Raw genomic sequence first — 14,319 nt, 5'->3', positions numbered from 1 at the left:
TTACCATTATTATCAATTAGATGTCCTGCATTATATAATCAGGCAGAAATTATGCATATTTATTCAGCTCCTCACCTATTAGCTCTCTTCTGAATTGCTCATTTAAAAAGATAAGACAACAGTTCAGTTAACAGGCAAACAGTCTCCAACACAGAAGCACACACTAAGTGGAGTTTCCCAAAATCTCCAAATGAAGTCAAAACAGAACAGCATGTCAACTAAGCAAACTTTTTAGGTAGCGTATGATCACTGAGTAAGAGCTTTAGACGACTAACCACAGTGGGACAGGCCCTCTTTAACATAAAGATGAAACAGCCTGTGAGTGTCACTTCCTATTCTTTGCGTCATGTGGCTCTTTTCAGCTACTTCCTCTTTTGCTACGTATCAATACTCACAGCACTATTTACTTACGACCACATGCCCACGGGGAGACTTTATGAAGAACAGCGTTGTTAACGACAAAAACTCGATCAGCCATGGATGGAGATCTGCTGTCTTTGTCGTCTTCCTCTTCATTATCATCCTCATCACCGGCAGCAGAAACACAGACAGATACTTCACCTAAGAGTGAGAGCAGCCTCCCTCAGGGCCAACAGGAACACAAAGCAGCTGAAGCATTATGGTATGTATGTGTCACATTTCTAAATACATACAATCTGCCAATCACAGGTCAACTGTTAAGTTCTGTTGTACTGCTTTGTATGTGTTTATTATATAACAGTTGTACAAGGGCTTCTGTAATCGTATTGCTTCCTTCAAATATATACACTGAGACTCACAGAGCCCATATAATAGATAATTTAGTTTAGTTTTTACATTTGTCTGGTCACTAATATATGATACTTGAACCCACGCTTAGAACAATTCTTCTAATCGTGTTTGTAGAGAAGCTCACATGGTTGAAAAATGAAAAATTTCAGCTGAGTGAGAGGAGGAATAAAGAGTAGCTGCGGAGTTTCCCATGAGGTCGTAAAGATGTAGGCTTCAGTTTGTTGTTTCACTTGACTGACTTCATCGTGTTGTGGAAAAAACCCCCCCAAAAAACAAAGCTACTAATAAAATGCTATCTATTATGTAACGCCAAGCAATCAAGCTGAAATAACATTTGGATTTTGTGGTTCTCTTTTTTTTATATTTAAGTGACGAAGGTGTAGGCACACTTGGTGAATACCACGACGACACTACTTAAAAAGATATTTATGTTGAAAATCGTGAAACTCCCCTTTCCTCTGTTACCAGTTCCACATATCTAGAGTGATATTTGTCAGAGTTCCCACCAGCAAGAGGGAAAGATATTATCTCCCTCTTTATCATATGCCATGACAGTGAATTACCATATTGCTGGAAGAAGCAGTGGCATTTTGGTGTCCTTCCAAGGCGGCCTGCGATTGAAAACTTTGTGAAACTGGGTCACACAGTGTATATCGGCTGTCAGAGAAGCCAAGAGTGAAAAGGCTGTGGATCAGGGAGACACGGAGCATGGTGTGGTCCCAATAGGATGGCTGAATACACAGTGCTGACTTGCCAAGACAGGGTATTGGACATGGGTGTGTTAGCATTTTATGCCATACTGGCCACTAAAATTAGGATCCGTTTCATTTCATTTTGTTTCATTTCCGCCTCTGACTTCATCCCACACTTCCCAAACTGCAGAGCTGGTGGTTTATTTTGGATGATTCACCTATTAGTGGCCATAAACAGCCTCCACTAAAGCCCTTTGCTGCCTTGTTGAACCCTGAGGGATGACAGATGGTACTGTGCAGATTTAGACAAATATTTTGACACTGGCTCAACTTTGCTTTTATATAATAACCATTTTTGATTATCTGATAAGGCCATGCAGGTTTCACACAGCCTGCAGTGTATCTTTTGGAAAAGCAATGCATTTTGTGGAGAACATAACCTTGCTCGAGGTTGGATAATACATTTTCTGAAAATGTCAGCTCTTCAAAGAAAAAGGAAAATGCCCTTGTTTTAAGCTTTGTCAAACAACATATGTTTTATATTATCCAGGGGCTTTGAGAAGTTGTCAGAAAAACAAAGTTCAACATCCTGGGATATATGCAAATTTTCTTTCCAGCAGAAAGTTAGATGAGAAGATTGACAACCCTCTCATGAATGTATGTAAATAATAGTCCCATAATAGATTAGCCAGGAAATAAAGGGGGAACAGTAATGGTACCAAAGCATATGATAAAAATGATTGTATGTACGTCAAACAAAATATGAAAAATATCTAAAAACATGAAAATGAACTATCACTTAATCAATTGAAACGACATTTAATTGACAGGCATATAATGGGAGCTTAAAGATTATCACCAGAAGCATAACAGGGATTTTATATATTGGAATTTACCGTGATTAAATCCAGAAATGGAGGTAAAGTTACGATAAAATACCTGTGAATACTTGAGAAAAAACAACTGTTACATATTATTTACATGGCCGATTTATGGTGCTTTTATGGTTGTTATTTATAGCATGTACCCCAGTGACACAAAGAAAATCTGTAAAATAACCTTAAACTATTTGGAAAAAGTACGTCTGAAAAAGGTTTAAAAAAAAAAGAAAGAAAGAAAGAAAAGAAAAAAAGAAAAGGTATAGCTCTATCTGGAAACAAAGGGAAATAATTATTCAGGTTATGTCCAAAGAAACCAAACTCCACCTACCAGCACCTTATGAATACATAATATGACAAAAAAAAAAAAAAAAGCTAGACCTTGTTATGTTATTGTTACTGTCTGTGGCTATGGTTACTAACAGTGATCATTCAGGGCACATCTGTGTGTTCTGGAAAAAACCTAAACCTCTGTGGTTTGTGTAGTTGTCTAAGCTCAGCTAAGCTAACCTGCTGCAGGCATGAGGATGGTACCAAGTTTGCGTCTCGACAGCAAAGCAAATCAACACTTTCTTTTAAAACTTTTTCACTAATCTAATCTGCTGAACCTGACACTCAAGGTCACCGTCGTTTTAGATTTGTACAGATAGCCTCACATTTAGACTGGGAATGTTTGTTGCACATAGAACTTTCTTAGGAACATATAACCTGCAAAAAATAACTCCTTGAATGTCATTTTTTTCATTAAGGAGACTTACATGTTCCTATTTGTTTTTGCCTTGACCCGACAATGGTGCTCTCTGAAATTGTGTAACACAGGTTTTCACATAGCAGGACACTGTACATAAGTGGATAAAAGCATGTGTTTGCGGAGGAGTTTAGCCTTAAGGGGGATGAGAGGTGATCGCAGATTGTGATTCTTTGTAGTACTTAGCTCTGTGAGGTTACAGCAGTCCAACAGTATGTTTGTGTGAAGAAGCCCTGGGGGCTACATGCAGAGTTGTGTGTTCCTCCGTGAGCCGATCCCCCCCCTGGGCTTCACTCTGCTGCTTCTCTGTCAGAGATTTCTTTTAGACCAGACCTCACAACAGAGCTGCTGGAAAGAAAGCTAGTTTGACTAATTAATCCTTGCAAATATTTTTCTTTTCTGCAAGTGGCTTAATAGAAATCAACATTTTGCAGGGATCATCACCCACATTGTTTCCACAGGCTATCAGTACACAAATACATCTGATAGTAAACACAGACTTTGATTGGCTAGCAAAAGCAGATGCAAAGAATTGCATCACTGTGTGTGTGTCTGAGTGACTTGAGTGCATAATGTGACTGTGCATGTGTGTGTGTGTGTGTGTGTGTGTGTGTGTGTGCGTGGGTGTGCATAATAGCTCCTATTCGATTCTCGGTAAGTGCTCTCTATGCGAGTGGGTGTTCAAAAGTACCCTGACATTCCATTCTTTTGTGCATACATGTGTTTGCTTATTAATAGAAATCCTCTACGAATGTTCTTCATCATGCCTCTATTTATGTCACATAACCGCTGTGTACGTGTTGTCTGCGTGTCGGTGTGCTGTGCAGGACGGAGGATGTGGGTCCCACGGGCAACCGACTGCTGTCCACAGAGGAACAGGTGACTCTGATCACTGAGAGTCTGACAGTCACCTCCACCGACCAGGAGAAACTGCTGCTGCTCAACAAGAACACTGAGCTGCGCAAAGTCAACAAAGAGGTACAGCATCACCTGAAACTGGTGCAGATTCTCCACAGGTTCACATTTTTGTTGCTGATGTTGGCAATTACACTTAGTTCTCTCTGAAAAACCAGAGGAGGACGTGGGCGTTGTGTGAAAACTGCTGCAAAGCTGTGAAGAATCATCATTTATGAGCTGCGTTTTCACAATTACACAACCTTTGCGTCCTGCTTTTAATTAGATGCTGCTTAATAAAAAATGAAGACGAGGGGAAAATTATTCTCTCAATTGATTCACTGTAATGAATTTAGAGGTTTTAATAAGTGTAGACAGAGGAGCGAAGTGTCTCACCTCACCTCCTGATGCCCACGTTGTTGAGGGGACACACTGGTGATGATGGAATAAATGATGCTATCGATTGCTGCTGCAGAAGCCATGGCGATGATGATTATTCTGTGATGGTAATGATGATGATGATGATGGGGATGATGATGGTGTGTCACAGCTGATGAAGCTGAATGAGGACTGGGACCAGGTGTACCGCAGTGCCACGCTGGGTCTACAGCACAGAGTGGAGACTTTGGAGCTGGAGAACAACGCCATCAAACAGCTAAACAGCAGGCTGCTCCTCAAAGTGGAGCATCAACAAGTAAATACACATTGATACTTCAAGCACTTACACAAGCTGAGTTTACTGCCTGGTGTAGACACCGAAAGTGGGTGTAGATACAGTACATGGGGGAATTCCTGTGGTTTACATGTGTGATGTTTAGCGCTGTGTTTTGGATTGCAGAGTGCAAAGGAGTATTATGAGCAGGCGCTAATGCAAGAGCTGAAGAAGAACCAGGAGCTGCAAGAATACATCAGGTTGTTGGAAAGTAGGATGCACCACCCAGAGAGAGACTGTACACCTGCCAAACAGGTATTCCTTATGTCAGGTGATCAGTTTTCATGTCTTTCAATATTCTCTGCTCCATGACTAGAAAGTCGCTCATCACTTTGTCTTATGTCTTCACTAAAGGGCAGCTTCATTGCTGCGAGGCACAGTCCCGTGTCGAGCCCCCCCTCTAATCTTCCTGGAGGTCCTGACCTGTCACGCAGCCACGTCTCTGGGTACAACCCCACATCCTCCTTTTTCCCCACATTTTCCAACCCGGAGGCGGGATGGCAGGGAAAAAGCCAGAGTAGCAGTCCTCCGGTGGGAGCACTGGGAGACTCCCAGCAAGAAGTGCACGACCTAAAAGAGCAGCTGGAGGCACTGAGATGTCAGGTGGGCTGCTCTCTTCAACACGGCATGAAAAAATTTTCCATCTATAATGTGATGAGAACAGAACTGATGTCAACTCACTGTTGCCAGGGAAAGATTTGCTTAATGCTTTAACTGAGACTTCAATGAGATGGTGAACTGCACCACCAAGTGGCAGCTCTGTGCCGCTCAGAAATTCAAAGTAATAAGAAGTATCTGCAGAACACAAGATATGGCTTTGATATTGGCCGACTGCCACATTGATGTCTTGTGTCAGCAGACTCAGATTTATGAAGCCGAATATCAGACAGAGCACAGCGACCACAAGCACACACTGCAGGAGAACCGGAGGCTGAGGAAGAAGAGGGAGGAGATGCGCCAACAGGTGGCACTATTGCAAGAACAGGTAATGTTGTAATCATACACAAAGGCATACACACTAAAGCACACACAGACACACACATATTATTACTCACATGCCTTCAGCGCAGATTATTACATGTATCAGTCGTCTAACCTTGATCTAATCCCCCATCCCTCAAAACATGTCTATACAAATGAAGAACCATGTAGTGACTGATTATCTTGTTTGAGACTCTGCGCCATGTTGGTTGGGTTTTATAAAATGGTGTATATAGGTAATGCAGTATCAGTTTATAAAGACTGCAGTAAATGTGAAATCTAAAACAAACCCTAATTTATATTCAAGACCTTTATGGGATGTCTTTACTGCTCCACACCACCTCCAAGAATATAAATTAGCCCTATTTGACAAAATATGGAGATAAATCCACACTGAGCTGCTCCTTGCATGTGTCAAAGATTGGTTTGATGCTACAACCTCATTTTTATTTATTTTTTTATTCCACCATGTGCCGTACTGACATTGCTGCAGCTCAAGGTTTATGAGGATGACTTCAGACGGGAGCGGTCTGACAAACAGATGCTGCAGAGACTGCTGTTAAAGAAGACGCCTCCAAACAAGGACCCGGTGCTCGTCCACCGCTGCAATAATGAGCAGCGGCTGCTAGGGGGAGACAAGAGGACACAAAGTGGAGAAAGAAGGAAAGAGCACCACCCGCTCTGCCCCAAACACCTGAACAGGGACAAAGAGTCAGAGTGAGGCCGAGAAGCACAGAGTAACATGAAAATTAAGTCTGTTAAATGAGTTTCGGACTGGATCAAATGAGATTTAGGTGTGTCAGAGACTCTGAGTCTTATCTGGAAATGCAGCAAAGCATCTTTACAGAAGCAAAAAAAATTCAAACTCCTACATACAACAGAGATATTCACCAACGTTTGCACTTTTATATTTTATGTATTTAATATATCTCTTTTCTTTAATTACATTTTAACAGCAGATGACCAACCCCACGGTTGTCGTCTCATTCTGATATATTTTTGACTTCAAAGAATTTCCTCTCAAACTTCCAGACAATAAACTACATAAAATGTGTTTGCAGTGACCTCAGAAAGTCCAATAAGGAAGTAGCACCGAGGGGTTATCCCAGAGAAGTGATGTATTGCCTCCTGACTGAGGTCATGTCTTCTGCTTGCCTAGGAATCTCAAAGGTTTACCGCTGCTGTTTCCTGGTCACTAGTCCTCATCCGAGCAGAAACTCTTCACATGCATCATTTCACAACAGAGGTGACCACTGAGTGATCAGGGCTCTGAAAATGGTTCCTGTAACAGACTGTAGAATATTCTTCCCCAATCTTTTGTGTTAAAGGTCATGTCATAGTGTATTTTAAAGGACAATCTGTGACAAGTAATCTATACATTTGTTTGGATTTTTGTTAATTTTCGTCATTGATTTATTGGTTGATCTGCGTGTAAACCAAAATGACATCATCAGTGCATCACATGTTTTTGTTGAAGGAAGACCAGATGTGAACGCTGTGGTTTCTTGACCACACAGACAAGCTGCATCCTCAAACTTGGTTCTTTCACAGTGTCCAAAAAACAAAGCTGACAGTTTTGTTGAATTTCCTGTTTGTGCTCATTATCTCTCTAGTTTCCTATTTATAAATCAAATAAATTCTTATAATCCCCATTTTAAGATGAACCTTTAATGAGTTTTTTTTTTCTCTTTGTTCAAGGAGAAAAACACAAACAAATGCCAATGGTGATATTCTCTATATACATTTGTTTTTTTGTTTTTTTGTTTTTTTTTGAAGATAGAAAAAGACTGAACTAGAAAAATAATGATTTTATGATGCCCAGAACAACAGCTATAAAATCAGTTAAAGGAAAAGGAAGATATTGTCCATTAGTTTGAAAGGAGACTGTTACTCATCTTGTTTTATTCATTCTTTACCCAGCTCTCTTCACACTCTCATCACGCTCAATATAAAATATGTCTTTCACCATCATGTCATTATTTCATCCCCCTCTGAGTTCCTGACAAGGAAGAGAAAAGTTGAATATGAGGTTGTGATGACTGGGAAAGTTTGTCTGATAAGGAAAATGAGTCACTGTGGCCCAATAATGTATTGGTTCATTATGGACCAAGTTGACAATGAAGGACAGCTCCAAAAATAGCCCCTGTGTCTGTAAATCAAACATAATCTGTTTCCTCTTCAGACAGTGTGACGTTAGTCCAGAGAATGGAGCTCTGGCACGTACCTCCTGAAAGAAAATGGTTTTATGTTACTTGAGTTAATGAACGCCTTTGTGTGGTCCACACCTGGAATGCGCAATGTAAAGGCTGCGTGAGTCATGGAGTCACAGAATTTCCTCTTTCTGTTGTTGTCCTTTGACTTGTAAAACAACATGCAACATTAGCTGAGGTCACAGATGAACTTCGAGATGCGAAAATGAGGTTGAGGACTTTCCAGAATACGCTCTACACAGTATAAAAGCTCTGCCACAGACGATCCAGACTCACAGAAGCGAGCAGCAGAAGACTGAACAGCAGACAGGTATGGAGACAAAAACATATCTACCACTATAGCCATAGCTTGTACTTTAGTTTTAGATTTTATACATAGAAATGCAAAAAATTGTGCCTCAGGATGCAACAAGTTTTCACTCTAAAGAGGGCGCATTCTACATTTTTGACTATGTTACATATGTTTCTTTTAATGTAATTTTTTTGCTGCCACTTTTAAACAGCAGTGAAGCTTAGAGTCAGTTTTTCATCTCTTCTGACCAAATGCAAGACTGTTTTCAGTGGTCTTTGCCATGTCCACGACAACAAGAGTTATGTTGTCTTCTGGGCCCGTTTTAGTCAACAGATATTAACAGAATCATTCTAAATGTGGACAGTAAACTTAATTCAGACAGGTGTGGTGTCTCAGGTTATATTGGTCTTGAAGGGCAGAAGGAACAAGTTGTGTTCTGTGTTTAGTGGGCAGGGCATTATTTATTTTTATGTCTATGAACAGCTGTAAGTTTAGCTTTACGTTGGAAACTAGGTAAATGTCCAAATGCTACATTTTGACATACTCAAACTCTAATAGCGCTGTCTTTTTTACCTCCTCAGCTCCAGCACCACCACATACAGTCTCTACCTTATAAATTTTGGAAGCAGAAAGCCTGAGGAATCAGAAACTGTCCGACAGAGATGACTACATCCGCAGCTAAACTACAGGAGACCTACAACCAGCAGGGCTTCCTCTCAGCGCTGCCTGTGCTGAATGAGGCTGAGCTAAGGGAGGCCAGAAATGCCTTTTCTAAGCTGGAGGAGGAATTTGGTGAGTAGCACACAGGGGAAATGAGAGGAGAGAGCTGGTTAAGGAAAAGAGGAGCAGTGGGAATCTTACAGTAAAAAACTCATAAAACCTAATTTCATCACAACTGTGCACAGTAGTGTCTTAAAAGCATAATGCCTGTTTTTATTCCACATAAAACTAATGGAAATAGTGTAAGAAAGCTGTGATGACCCCTAAATGTGGCACTAATCGTCATGTGTTTTGTATGTATTTACAGGTGAGGAGTACACTCAGTACAGCCTCCACAATGTTCACCTTCAGTACCCGTGGGTGATGGGCCTCACCAAACACCCTCGTGTCCTGGAAGTGGTCAAAGCCGTCCTGGGCCCTGATGTCATCCTGCTTGACTCCCGCTTCATCTGTAAATACCCAACGCTCAAACCGGCCAACATCCAGGAGAACGAAGAAAACAAACCCGACAAGAACGAACTTCCATACGTGGCGTGGCATCAGGATATGAGGTAAATATTACTTACTGTAAAAACACTGAAAGGTTCTGTGTTTTGTTTTGTCTCACTCTGTTTGTTTTGTTCAGGTATTGGGGTATTGCTGGTGGCCCTGTTCTCTCTGTGTGGCTCGCTTTCGATGACTCACTGAAAGAAAACGGTGCCCTTCAGGTCATTCCAGGTACATAAACTGCTTTTATGCTTTTTATACATGTTTGTACCTCAGGCCAGAGGCCCGGTTCAGCCTTGTTAAATCAAAACAATGGGTAACATTGAACTCAGTCCTGTACACTTGTAGACTTATGATTTATTTCACTGTAACCAGGAGCAGCCTCACTGCTTGTTTTGGTGCTGACTCTGGTAAAGTGGCTACAACAGCTGAGACTGTCAGTATTAAATGTTAAATAAAGAAGAAACTCTTTAAAAAAGCAAAACAAAAACAATGTAAGAGGAAAGTAGGTTGTTCTGTCGTTCTATCTTAACTTTATTGATCTTTTTTTCTGAAGTTTAGTCAGTTTAGCACCTCATAAAATGACTTTGAACTAATCTGTCAGCTGAAATCCAGTTAACTCAGATTTCTAAGGCAGCAGGAAACTTAAGCTGAATGAATGAAATTGACTCACACTAATGCTTTTCTTGAATCCCTTCAAAAACGTGTGCCTTTGATGTATATGAGTGTTGAATAAAACTGCCTGTAAAATGTACTTTCTTAAACCAACACCTCGCCTCATGTAGCTGAACCTTGTGTCCTGTAGGCAGCCACGACTCTGGCATGTTGCCTCACCGCCAAGCCATCCGTCCTGGAAACATGCTGTCGGTCAACCAGGAGATCCCAGAGGAGCTGGTGCAGGTGGAGGAAGCCGTGCTTTGCCCTCTGTTAGCTGGACAGATGTCTGTGAGTATATTTTCATGCTAAAGACAAATGGTTACAAATTGGCTTGAAGCCAATGCAAGCTGAGTGAACTGGAAAACTGTTTTTGAATAGATCCACGATGGACTCCTCGTCCACGCAAGTGACGCCAACACATCACAGAGGAGGCGCTGTGGCTTCGTGATCCGCTATGTTCCCACCGTTGCCTACCCCACAGAGGTGAGACAAACACATCTTCTGTTTGAGTTTTAATTTTAGAGTGTCAGACATGTGTTGTGTACTGAGCTTTTTCTTATTGTTGTTTTGCTCTTAGGATCCTGATCGGCCGAGGAAATTTCATGCAACAATGTTGGTCTCTGGAACCGACCAGTTCAACCATTTCTCCAGCAAAAGCACATGAATACTTACTGTCTTCCTGCATAAAATAGAAGTTGCTTTTTACACTTAACAACAATATTTCATACTTTATAGTTAGAGCAAATGTTTATTGGCTATTTTTGACCAATAGAATAAGTATGTTGTGATATATTGAAATGTCTGAGCTGTGAATCAGTCATGAATGAATGACATTGTCTTGATGTGAATGTTTTCTTGTGCCACATATAGTTTTAACTGGACTGTTTTATGAAACCTTAAATAAATTTGACAGAACTTACACAAACAGTAGTGAATTCTGGTATTTATTTATTTAAATTATCATATGAAGGATTTAAACACGATGTGATGGAAAAATAATCGTTCGTTCCTCTTCGACAACCACAGAATGTTCCAACCATAAGGTGTTATGAAGTACTGAGTATGAAAACTTTTGGAACTACTGTTTTGTAAGACAAATATATCATCTTTAAGATCAAGACAAACTTATTCATTTGACTCTCACACATCTGTTTATGACACACTGTCATAGATTCAGAGTATAAATATATAATTTCCTACCCAAAGCACTGTTCCACTTCAGATAAAGTTAATATTTATTGCAAGAAGTGCTAAAATGCAGCACACCGTACAATAAGATTGCTAGAATTGTTACTTTTAACAACTGAAAAGTGAAATGTTATCCTGCTCGGGGGCTTAATAAAATCATAAAAGAGGATTTCAAACTTATGTTCCTTTCTGCAAATGTGAACAAGACTTGTGTTCCTGTACAAAATAAGAAATCAATGTTATAAGTGATACCAGAAGCAAAAACTGTGCAAGTGTTAGAGGACATACGGTACTTGTCATGTCATTTCTACTGAGTCAAATCCATTCACCTTCAGTTTGATTGATATTATCTCAAGCAAACAACAAAAAAAATAGGTTTTCTGAAAATCTACAAAAATGGAGTTATCTGTTTTTGCAAATGAACTTTTCAAATGTTAATGCTGTGACACTTCTGATTGTACTTATTAATGGAAAACATATAAAGCAATTGTGGCTTTGGCACCTAGTAGGGTCTGACAGCTTCATTAAGAAAAACAACGTTAAATCTGAATCTGACGGTATATCATGAACTGTCGTGAGGAATTGCCACCTTATTTTGTGCTTTGTCTACCTTTCAAACCTTGTGGTGACGTTTAACAACTCTGGGTTCCTCTAAGCAACTAATTGAGGATCTAAATGTTACACTAATGAAGGTGCAAAGAAGAGAATGACTACTAATAAAAGATACACAAGTGCTTCCGGCGTGCAATTTCCACTGTCCCACTTATAGTCAATTAAGGGGAACTGTGGAAGCCAAAAACCGAGAGAATTTTCAGATAAACCTGAATGTCTACAGGGCAGAAAGGCAAAGCAAAACACCCACATGACTGCAAATGAGCTACGGGAAGATGTAGCTGACACTGGGGCAGTGGTGCATTTGTTCCACTGTGCAGCAGTGATGCACAAACAGGGTCTACACGAAAAGTCAAAAGTCACACGGCTTACCTGCAGCCTCATTACAAAGTCAATATCTGAATTACACCTGGAACATTTGGATAAGCCAGCCCCAATTTGGAAATGACCAAAATAATCACTAAAGGTATGTTTAGAGACAAAACGGAGCTCGAAGAAGAGACCACCTTGTCGACTCTCAGCTGGTGCTGGGAATATTCTGCTTTTGTATTGTGTGGAAGCCACTGGCACAAAAAAACTTGCACTGACAATCCACTAAATATCAACAAATTCTGCAAGCAAACATCACACATGCATAAGAAGGCTAGTTTTAGGACAATGACCCAAATCGTACTTCAAACTTCACCATGAACCGTTTAAAACAATGAACAGCAGCTTTACAAGTCCCCACAGTCCACTGATCTGAACATCACCACACTTTGTGGGGACATCTTAAACAAACTGTGCATGAAGGACAGACAAAAAATAAACAGAACTAGAAGTAATGTGTGAGGAGGAGTGGCTGAAAATTCTTAGATCATGAAACTCTTTTCTGGCTTCCAAGCGACTGACAGTAGTTTCTCCAGGTTCTTCATTTTTCCTGAACTATTTCACACAACTATACATATTTCTATTCTCTGCATCCCAGTTTATGAGACATTTATACACAACAGTCCATTGCCCTCTTGCCCTGTGGAATAATCTGATCACTTTCTGTCATGGATCTAAACAGTTCAGTGTAATGTGCATTATACATGGATGTCCGAACACTGTCACACAGTACTTAAGCTATAAATAGTTTATTACTGGTTGTCTGCATTTCTAATGGAAAAATGAATGCAAAATTATCATTTGAAGAGCAGCCTTTATTAAAAAATGAAAACACTGACAATATAACCACAGCAAAGTAACACAACTCAATATAATTTGTATGGAAGAGTTTTTTTTAGAATTCATAATTCTAACCATCTATGATGTAAAAAAGCTCTTGTTAAGCCAGTTTCAGTGTCTCTTTAACCATGACACCAACTCCATCAAAAACTTTATGAATGGGAGCGTTGCACATGAAGGCACAGGTGGTGACCAGCTTGTTTTTCACATCGACGTGAGCTTCCTCCACATCTTTGTTCACGTGTTTGCAGCCCATCTCCTTCACAGCACCTGCTGTCTGAGCATACGGCCACCTGAGGANGTCTGAGAACAATGATCCTTTGTCTTTTGCAGGAAATTTTGCACTTTACTTTGCATATGACAGATGAAGTGACATTCCTTCTCTCATTCATCAGCTACCAAGAATCAAGGAAAATGAATCATTCTGTTTGCATCTCAGGTGTTTTCCACAAAATGGATTCAAGTCATCCTCACATGAACCAAGCAGAATCAAAACCAGAAAAAACAATTCTTATACAAAGATAAAACATGTCAGTTCATGTCCCTCAGGCCAGGAACCCTTTAACACAAGTTTTTGTTTCTTCTCACAGGTCTGTTTTTTTTGTTTTCGTCTCCTTCAACAAGGAGATCCAACAATGTGTCATTTACGTTACCTCATATCTGCACTGTAAATCTAAAGTTTTCTGAATGTTACATGACTGGTTGTCGCTCTACTGCTGTTGGAATGGCATCTGAGGACAACGATCCTTTTTCTATTGTTGGACTGTTTTACTTTGCAGATGATGTGACAGAAGACGTGACATTCATTCATCAATTCATTAGAAACATAAAAAAAAAAAAAAGGGAAAATCAAGAAACATTATTCATTTGTTGTTTGTATCTCAAGCATTATCTACAAGTTGGACACTTGTCTTCCTGACATGAAGTCTAAAATAGCAATAAAACGCCAAAATGCATCGACAATAGGAAAAGTGAAACAATTAGTATGGGACGTTAAAAAATATAAAATTTGAATAATAATATTTAGTTCATTTATATTACTTGTGTTTGTGGCAAAGTGTACAATTTAAGTGCAGTACAAACACTCAGCATACAGTTGTATTCTGTGATCTGTGTGCTGCAACAGAAGATCCACTGAGTTAAAGGTGATGCTCAGAATGATGGAGATTTTATTTCAACATATTCCCTGGAGGCTGCAGGGTGGCGCAGTTGGTAGCACTGTGGCCTCGCAGCAAGAAGGTTGCCAGTTTGCGTCCCGGTGGGGGCACC

General features: G+C 40.1%; 3 protein-coding genes across 3 annotated transcripts in view; 2 read left to right on the top strand and 1 right to left on the bottom strand.

Moving 5' to 3' along the window:
- The first annotated feature begins 369 nt into the window (after nucleotides 1–369).
- Nucleotides 370–7,334, top strand: LOC103359159 (uncharacterized). Its single transcript, XM_008284384.1, has 7 exons — nucleotides 370–622; nucleotides 3,917–4,067; nucleotides 4,534–4,677; nucleotides 4,822–4,950; nucleotides 5,050–5,298; nucleotides 5,555–5,680; nucleotides 6,170–7,334. Exons 1-7 carry the CDS (start codon nucleotides 477–479, stop codon nucleotides 6,395–6,397), a joined length of 1,173 nt encoding a protein of 390 aa, XP_008282606.1. The 5' UTR covers nucleotides 370–476; the 3' UTR covers nucleotides 6,398–7,334.
- Nucleotides 7,335–8,125: 791 nt separating this feature from the next.
- LOC103359158 (phytanoyl-CoA dioxygenase domain-containing protein 1) lies at nucleotides 8,126–10,966 on the top strand. The gene is made up of 7 exons (XM_008284383.1): nucleotides 8,126–8,196; nucleotides 8,760–8,970; nucleotides 9,206–9,449; nucleotides 9,524–9,615; nucleotides 10,190–10,329; nucleotides 10,420–10,524; nucleotides 10,619–10,966. The coding sequence occupies exons 2-7, from the start codon at nucleotides 8,841–8,843 to the stop codon at nucleotides 10,703–10,705; spliced, it is 798 nt and encodes a 265-aa protein (XP_008282605.1). The 5' UTR covers nucleotides 8,126–8,196; nucleotides 8,760–8,840; the 3' UTR covers nucleotides 10,706–10,966.
- A 2,038-nt stretch (nucleotides 10,967–13,004) lies between these two features.
- The window catches only part of LOC103359162 (ES1 protein homolog, mitochondrial-like), a 4,242-nt gene continuing 2,927 nt past the window's right edge, over nucleotides 13,005–14,319 (bottom strand). Inside the window, exon 4 of the mRNA XM_008284388.1 lies at nucleotides 13,005–13,353. Within this exon, the coding sequence (XP_008282610.1) occupies nucleotides 13,151–13,353 (203 nt within the window). The 3' untranslated portion in view covers nucleotides 13,005–13,150. The remainder of the gene's footprint in view (nucleotides 13,354–14,319) is intronic.

The sequence above is a fragment of the Stegastes partitus genome, unplaced genomic scaffold (assembly GCF_000690725.1).
Source record: "Stegastes partitus isolate 25-593 unplaced genomic scaffold, Stegastes_partitus-1.0.2 Scaffold356, whole genome shotgun sequence".
Classification (NCBI taxonomy): domain Eukaryota; kingdom Metazoa; phylum Chordata; class Actinopteri; family Pomacentridae; genus Stegastes; species Stegastes partitus.
Note: the sequence above shows the minus strand (reverse complement) of the source record. Positions and strands in the feature narration are given on the sequence as shown.